We start from the raw sequence: 7,261 nt of genomic DNA on the forward strand, positions 1-7,261 counted from the left end.
CACCCTCGGACGATTATACTCGAACTCCGACGGGCTTCATGTCAGTTCTGAAATTTTGATTTTTCTGCAAGTCTCACTGAATAGCTTCGTCATTCTCAGAATGCCGGCGTATGCACTGACTCCCAGTCCATGTTACCAGCCACATTTCTAGTTCTCAGAGTGGTTGCTTACATTCCCTAGCCTCATAAAGAATTCAATTTGCTTCTGCTTAGGTGTTACAGAAATTATTCATAAGTGGATTTTATTTAATTAATGATAACTGGAAGCTTGCACTTACCCTCAGAAAAACAAATTCCTATTATCTCTATTAGAGAAAATGAGTGCAAAGTGATTCTCAGTTTATGGAAATACACGCCCAGAAACTTTTTTCCTTTCACTAGTTAAACTTTTTAAAAACTCACTGTAATTCAAAGATATGCACTACGTATTCATATGTATTTATTGTAACCATGGTGCTTAGGCCAAAAGAACTCAAGGATTGGCAGTGTGTAGAAACTGAGCTGCCTGTCTTGATAAAAAGTGTTAATTTTTGTATTTTTTCCTGAATTATAATGACTGACCATTTTTGAACACCTTAGAATTAATTGAATAAGTGCTGTAGCTTCAGTTCTCTTGGTAAATTAAGAAACCATTGAAATTTCTCATATTTAAGATGAAAATAACACCAGATTACCCTGTTTTTATACTTCATTAAGTTAGGCTTTCTAAGTATCTCTCTTTCTAAGTCTTCTTATACATGGTCTCTTCTTTGGGATGGACATAGGCACCCCCTCCCTGAGATTTTCTTAGGCCTTTTGCTAACCATTCTTCTCAAATCAAATCTGTCTGTTGCTGAAGCTCCTGGTTTACTAGATCCAGGAAAACAATTTGAAGAGATTCAAATACGTTTCACTTACATTTCTATAAAAATGTATCATGATAAAAAGAATTTTTTGCACATCTTAGTTCTTTTTAAAGTGTTCCAGGTAGTTGCTATGTGGTATGTTGACTGCCACAGTCTTATGCAATCTATGTAATTTCATATCTTACTTTAAAAAGGTACAAGAAGGAAAATGATGCCCATGCTATAGCTTTATAAGATCACCAAAACAAGTGTTATGCTTAAGATTAAAAACAAACAGAACTGTCCACCTAAGCCTCCCTGTATAAGATAGAAAGCCATTTGAACTTATTCTTAGTTTGCACTTATTTTCATAATACCGGGAAACTCAAGAGTGTCACACATACACATCAGTTCATGCTTCTGTGTTTGACATCTCACGATAGAATTGCACATTAAATGCACAGAACAAATTTATACCGTAATTGTACACATTTTATTTTACTAGCCCTTTTATATGTACATATACATAAATATGTACATATATACATATATCAGTTCTCAATCCTATGTGATCCACTCGGGTTTCGATAGCACATATATTGTAATGTTTGCTTCCCTATTCTGAAATCAAAATCTTAGGTAATAATTCTACCTATGTGCATAGTTTTAAGTATCAGTGGCTCCCTAACTGTAAAATAAAGGAAAATAATTGTAATAAAAGATCAGTATGTCAATAGTTAGGTACTACTACACTGAATATATAATGAAGTAGTCAGATGCTCCAGCTTTACATAGAATTACTCTCCATGCAGTAGCTCCTAGTGCAAACGGATACAGACATGTCGTTGAAACTTAAGTTATGTGAATAATATTGCCATCAATGGCATGGTTTTCCAAAATGCTTAGCTCTTGGTAAGGTTCCATATAAAACAAGTATGTATAACCTTTCTTTGATTTATATGATAGTTGCAATCCTGGAAAATCCAGTGCGTATTAAAACTGTGAAAAAAAACCTGTGATTATTTGTACAGTGGAGCTAGGTTCTACGAGCAGGGTTTACTTATCTGAAGTGTTTTACTTTCTAGATGCCTGGAGATTGCCGCAGAATTCTTTTGTCTGGGGTACTGTCCTTCACATTGCAGGAGCTCTGGCATTCTTGATCCTTATCACTAAATGCCAATAATGCCCCCTTCCTATCCTTTTGATGATGAAACGCCTGTATGGCACTTCTGCTTCTCAGCAGACAGTACTGCCCCACTGTGAACCTCTGATGTAGATGTCCCTGTTACTGGATTTCAAGACAATACAGTACAGAAAGTAAAATGCCCAAGTCATTTCTGTAGAGTCTTGCTATTTCTGTGCTTTTGTAATAATGATGAGAGAATGAAGCTAATTATAGTCAATATTTAACTTTATAACCATTCTGATATCCTGGAAGAAAGATTTTAATGATCCGTGTTATAAATGAGGAAACAAGCAATTATAGATTATCTGGAAAAAAGCCATAAATATCCATTATGAATGTCAGAACTTGTTTTCTAACTTGGTTCTTATTAAAGTTACAGATAATACTATCCTTTTAAAACTCTTTTAAAGATTAATTTCTATTTAGCGAAAGCAAAATTTATTTCATTTGAATGTCTTTAAATTTTAAAGCTAGACCGTTTTGGTAACCAACTTAGATAAACAGCCTAAAAAGACTCTCGTTTGTTCTTTCACATTTGATCTTAAGAAGGTTACGAATGACAATAAAATTTTCTGGGTAGGACACATGGGCAGAGAGGATAGTATTTAGATTGTTCCCATACTCTAGTGAAAAGGAACAATGCATACTATACCAATTTTCAGAAAAAACTAAAATTGTATTTCACAGTAACGTTCTTATTCTATTTCTTATTAATACAGAAGGCACTTGGGGAACTTTCAGAGCTCCCAGAATCATGCCCTCAGTCATCATTGCACTGATGCAGATATGATGACTGTAAGAAAGTCAGGGTAACAGTTCAATGTAATAACAGTTCTAAACAATGTGTGGCCCAGCTCACTTAACCTCCAGCCCCAGCAGAGGTACGAATCAAAGGCCAATGTTTTTTTCCACTCTTGGCGTTTTCTCTTTCTGTTTTCTAAACGTTCTCTCTTAGGCCCTGGGGAAATGAGAAAGCAGTTATTCATTTCCAGGCAGAGATTGGAAAATCCTTCAATACTAGTCTGTTTTATTTAAAGCTGGTTCAGTGAAAATTAACTGTTTTATTAAATCGAAGACAATTTAAAAAATCAAATAAGTAGAATGCGGGTTGGGTAATATTTATTAGCTTAAACTATTGAAAAACGTTCCAGTGCAAATGTGGACGCTGTCGTCTCTTTCTGACTCTCCTCTGCTGTAGCGCGTGTGCTAAGCTCAGATCGGAGCGTTCTCGGATCCCATGGGCGTGGCGCTGACCAGATCAGCGCAGTGGACTGCGGCCAGATATGGAGCTGGAACCCTGGCAGTTACTCCGTTAAATGAAGCGATAGTGAAAGAGATTATTATGTTTGTGGAGTGTTTTATCTATAAACATCCCCAAGAGGCAAAATATGTTTTTGTAGAACCACTTGAATGGAAGACAAATTTGGACCCCTCAGCATTCAAATCAGGTTATGTCGTCAGGTAAGCCAGTGAATTGCTTCTAGAATTGCTTATCTTTATCGTACACATTTTTATTGATTGGTTATGAGTTTGGGACAGGTAATTTAACATCTATAAATCTCAGGAATCTTCTGACCCAGGGATGACGAACTGGAGGCACGTAGGTGAAATCTGAGGGTATTTTGTTTGGTTAGCACACTAACTTTCAATTGAATTTGAATTTCTTTTGATAGGGAATGCATTCTCCAACTCACCACACTCCCAACATTAGCCGTTGTTTGATGTCTGGCCTTTGACCTCATCCACACTGTCTGCCAGAAGCCAGTAGGCATTGCTTTTGTGGCCTCTGAGGTAGACATATCTTCTGATATCTAAATCTACCAATTCCTGGGGTGGCAGAGGGAGACTGGTAAATTTTGCTCAATATAAGGAAGAGATTGCCTAGCAATTAACATCGCCCTCAAATGAGAACTTTCCAAATCTGAGATTTAAAAAAAATCCTACTTCCACTTCAAACAATGAGCTGTTAATTTCTCCTTTGAACATACCTAAAAACTATGTGTTTATATAAATTGCATAATTACATATGATAAATACACATAAATTCAAAAATCTCTTGTTTTCGTCAGCCTCGGTTTATTCTCCACTTCTGGCATTCTGATCTTCTTTTCTTTGGTTTTGCATATAAACTTAGTACAAAGATAGATTTAAAGCAGATGTTAGACGCATATCAAGATGGTCATTGTATCTTGCCTCTGTATTAATTTTGTTTTCCAGGTACAAACATGACCACATCTGGGGCCTAGTTAGGTGGACTGTCACACACACCTCAAATGTATTACTGTTTCTCCTTCTGTATCCTTGTCCAATTTCTTTCTTTTTTTTTTTTGCTTTATTTCCATTCTTACATCTGTATACAGTCTTCATGTACAGTGTTCCCTCTTAAGCAGGATGTTTTGACGTTTTGACACCATGTATGCTTTGAACCAACTACCCTGTATTCCTCTGTCAAATGTACTATGCAGCTTATCCTTGGGCCAAGTTTTCTATCCATCATTCTTATTTGTGACTTTTATTGATGATATCTTTGATGTTGGAAAGGATGAAGAAGGGTCTGATAGTGCTTGTTGTATTTGGAGCAAACCACGTATATGTGGCCCGATGAAAACCAGGTAGGTACTGATTGCCCCAAAGAAGCAAAGAATATAGCTGAGATTTTAGTAATAATGGAAAATACCAAATGCTTTTACATGCAGGTCTTCATCACATTCCTTGTTCTCCCCACCAACCAGAAAACTGTCAGCAACTCATAGCCACTCAGACTTTACCACGTCTAGCAACATAACAAGTGATGTAAACCAGAGATGCCTCAATGGGCAGAAGAATATATTATTTAAACAGCCCCAACAACCTTATTCTTTGGTTCACATGCACTCTTTTTCTTAGCTGCTGGCCCGGAGTGCACCATTTATGCATTTAGTTAGAGCGGGAAGCTGCCACTTTCCAGACAGGATTCAGGTCTGTAAGTGCACGTGGATGGCCAAAGTCATCATGAAAGATTTGAATTTACAGTCTCTGTATTTCTACCAAAAAGGAATATCTTTGTATATTTTAGAGTAAAAACAGATGATTATTTCTAAAGATTCTGTCAGGCCTCTCATAGCAAAACCAAGTCAGTTTAATCTACACTGAAAGTTAGTAAGTGGATAAGCTTCCCCTTTTGTTGATCTCTGCCGATATTTTAGGGCATATTTTTATACTTGTGGCCTCCCTTCTCATTTGATATTGTGCATCTCCAAAGGTATTCTGTGTAGTGGTCAGTAAAAGTCTGATTAGCCTACTTCTGAATTAGGCTTATCAGTATCTGACATTGAAACGGATCCTTTAGTTACAAACTGAAAAGCTTTTACATTTCATCAGTGATCTTTCCTTTTGTGTAGTTGCTTTAACTGAATACATAGGCACAGCACTTTTTATATATTGCATATTTCCTTTTGTTCCTTTAGAGTCATTCCCAGTGTACAGCTATTGATCTGTAATAACATTTGTCATTCTCTCTCCATGTTCAATTTGAGGGGGATAGCTCTACTTTCATTTTAATGGAAATCAGGTCTCTTTATTACCATTTTCAATTACTTTTGTTCTTGTCAAACAGGATGAGATTAATAATCTTCCTAAAATGCCTCAGAATGAAGCCCAAATCCACCGTAAACTAAGGATGGACAACTCAATGGTCACACCTTCCGTAGATGGGACACGGAGCTGAGACGTTTTGACTCTCTAGAACCTGGCTTGGGAAATTTATAAATTGGATAAACTTTTAGAATCACTTTGTAAAAATGTTATTACCTGTTCTTTTCTCTTTTTCTCTGATAGAACTATGATTTTTGAATCATATTTCCTTTAGTATTAGTATTTTAGTTGTGAATCATGCTCTGCTGTGTCTCAGTGATATGTATGAGTTAGGACAAAGTTATATCCTGGTAAATTTTCTGTATGGATGAGAAATCAGGATGCCTGAGCCATGGCCCTCTTCCTAACTGCAGTGCACACTTTACTCATAATTCATACCTTTCTGGTTCATAGTTTTCTGATCAGTATTATGAAGGGCTGAATTACATGATCTCTAGCCTTAAAGTATTGTATTTTGGTAAAATTTCTAAGTCATCGTGTTAGGATCAGTGGCCATAACTTTTGTTATTGGGCTCTGTTTTTCATCCCTGAGGAATTACTAAATAGTTTCTCAATTCTAGCCTTATTTCCTATGTTACTATTTAGATATGGCATTATTGAGTAATTACTATGTTCTGGACACTAAAGCAGACAGACACTGGGGATTAAATAAATAGTACATTTTTCCCGTTTCGTATTTTCAGCTCCCTTCCCCAATTCAGTGTAGAAGTTTCTTGGTTTAGATTGGGGGACTTCATTCACAGCACATTGTTCTTGAGCTTCACGTGGTGGGTGCAGTGTTTTTCTTTTAAAGAGCGCTTTTTTTCAGACGTGGGAAACTGCGAACCCAGAAATTCAAACCTGCTCTTCCACATCCTCCCTGTAGCTGGCTGGCTCTGTTAAGTTACAGGTTTCAACTGAAACCTGTAGGAGCACTGATAAATGTCACCTGTGCCCTACAGTTCTGTTTCTCACCAGGAGTTTCATTTTCCTAAGTTAAGTAGCTTGCTATTGTTGGCTTTCATTCAGCCTGTAATTTAGTTCTCTCACCATCCACTTAGCATGAGTACCCAACCCTGATACAGGCCTTTAAGAGATCTCTTCAATCCTAAGGACATTTCTCCAAATGCTTTATTTTAGAGAAAATATCCATTTTGTACAGAATATACATCACTGGCAAGTCTAAAAACATTTCATTCATTCATTCATTCATTCCTCGAATTTATTGACCACCTTCTGTGCAGTTACTATGTGAAATACTGGGGACAGAGCAGTGGGCAAGACTAATAAAAGTCCCTGTCTTAGCTTCAGATTGCTGCTGTAACAAATTACCACATACTTAATGGGTTAAAACAACACAGCTCTATTATCTTACAGTTCTGGAGGTGAAAAATCTAAAATGAGCCTGCAAGGCTAAAATGGGTGTCAGTAGGGCTGTGTTCCTTCTGGGGGCTGGAGGAAAATTCATTCTTGCCTTTTCCAGCTTCTAGAGTCGCCTGCATTCTTTGGCTCATGGCTCTGCATCACTCTGACCTCTGTTTCCATGGTCACTTTGCCTTCTCTGACTTGACTCTCTGCCTGCCTCTTCCAAAGACTCTTTCAATTACATTGGGCCCACCTACATATTCCAGAGTAGTCTC

The 7,261-nt window shown here is 37.1% G+C and overlaps 1 protein-coding gene across 1 annotated transcript in view; it reads left to right on the forward strand.

Annotated features, from left to right (window-relative positions):
- The first annotated feature begins 3,226 nt into the window (after positions 1–3,226).
- ARMC4 (armadillo repeat containing 4) overlaps positions 3,227–7,261 on the forward strand; it is a 154,377-nt gene continuing 150,342 nt past the window's right edge. Inside the window, exon 1 of the mRNA XM_023536192.1 lies at positions 3,227–3,470. Coding sequence (XP_023391960.1) covers positions 3,247–3,470 — 224 coding nt within the window. The 5' untranslated portion in view covers positions 3,227–3,246. The remainder of the gene's footprint in view (positions 3,471–7,261) is intronic.

Source organism: Pteropus vampyrus, unplaced genomic scaffold, assembly GCF_000151845.1.
Source record: "Pteropus vampyrus isolate Shadow unplaced genomic scaffold, Pvam_2.0 Scaffold150, whole genome shotgun sequence".
In the NCBI taxonomy this organism is placed as follows: Eukaryota; Metazoa; Chordata; class Mammalia; order Chiroptera; family Pteropodidae; genus Pteropus; species Pteropus vampyrus.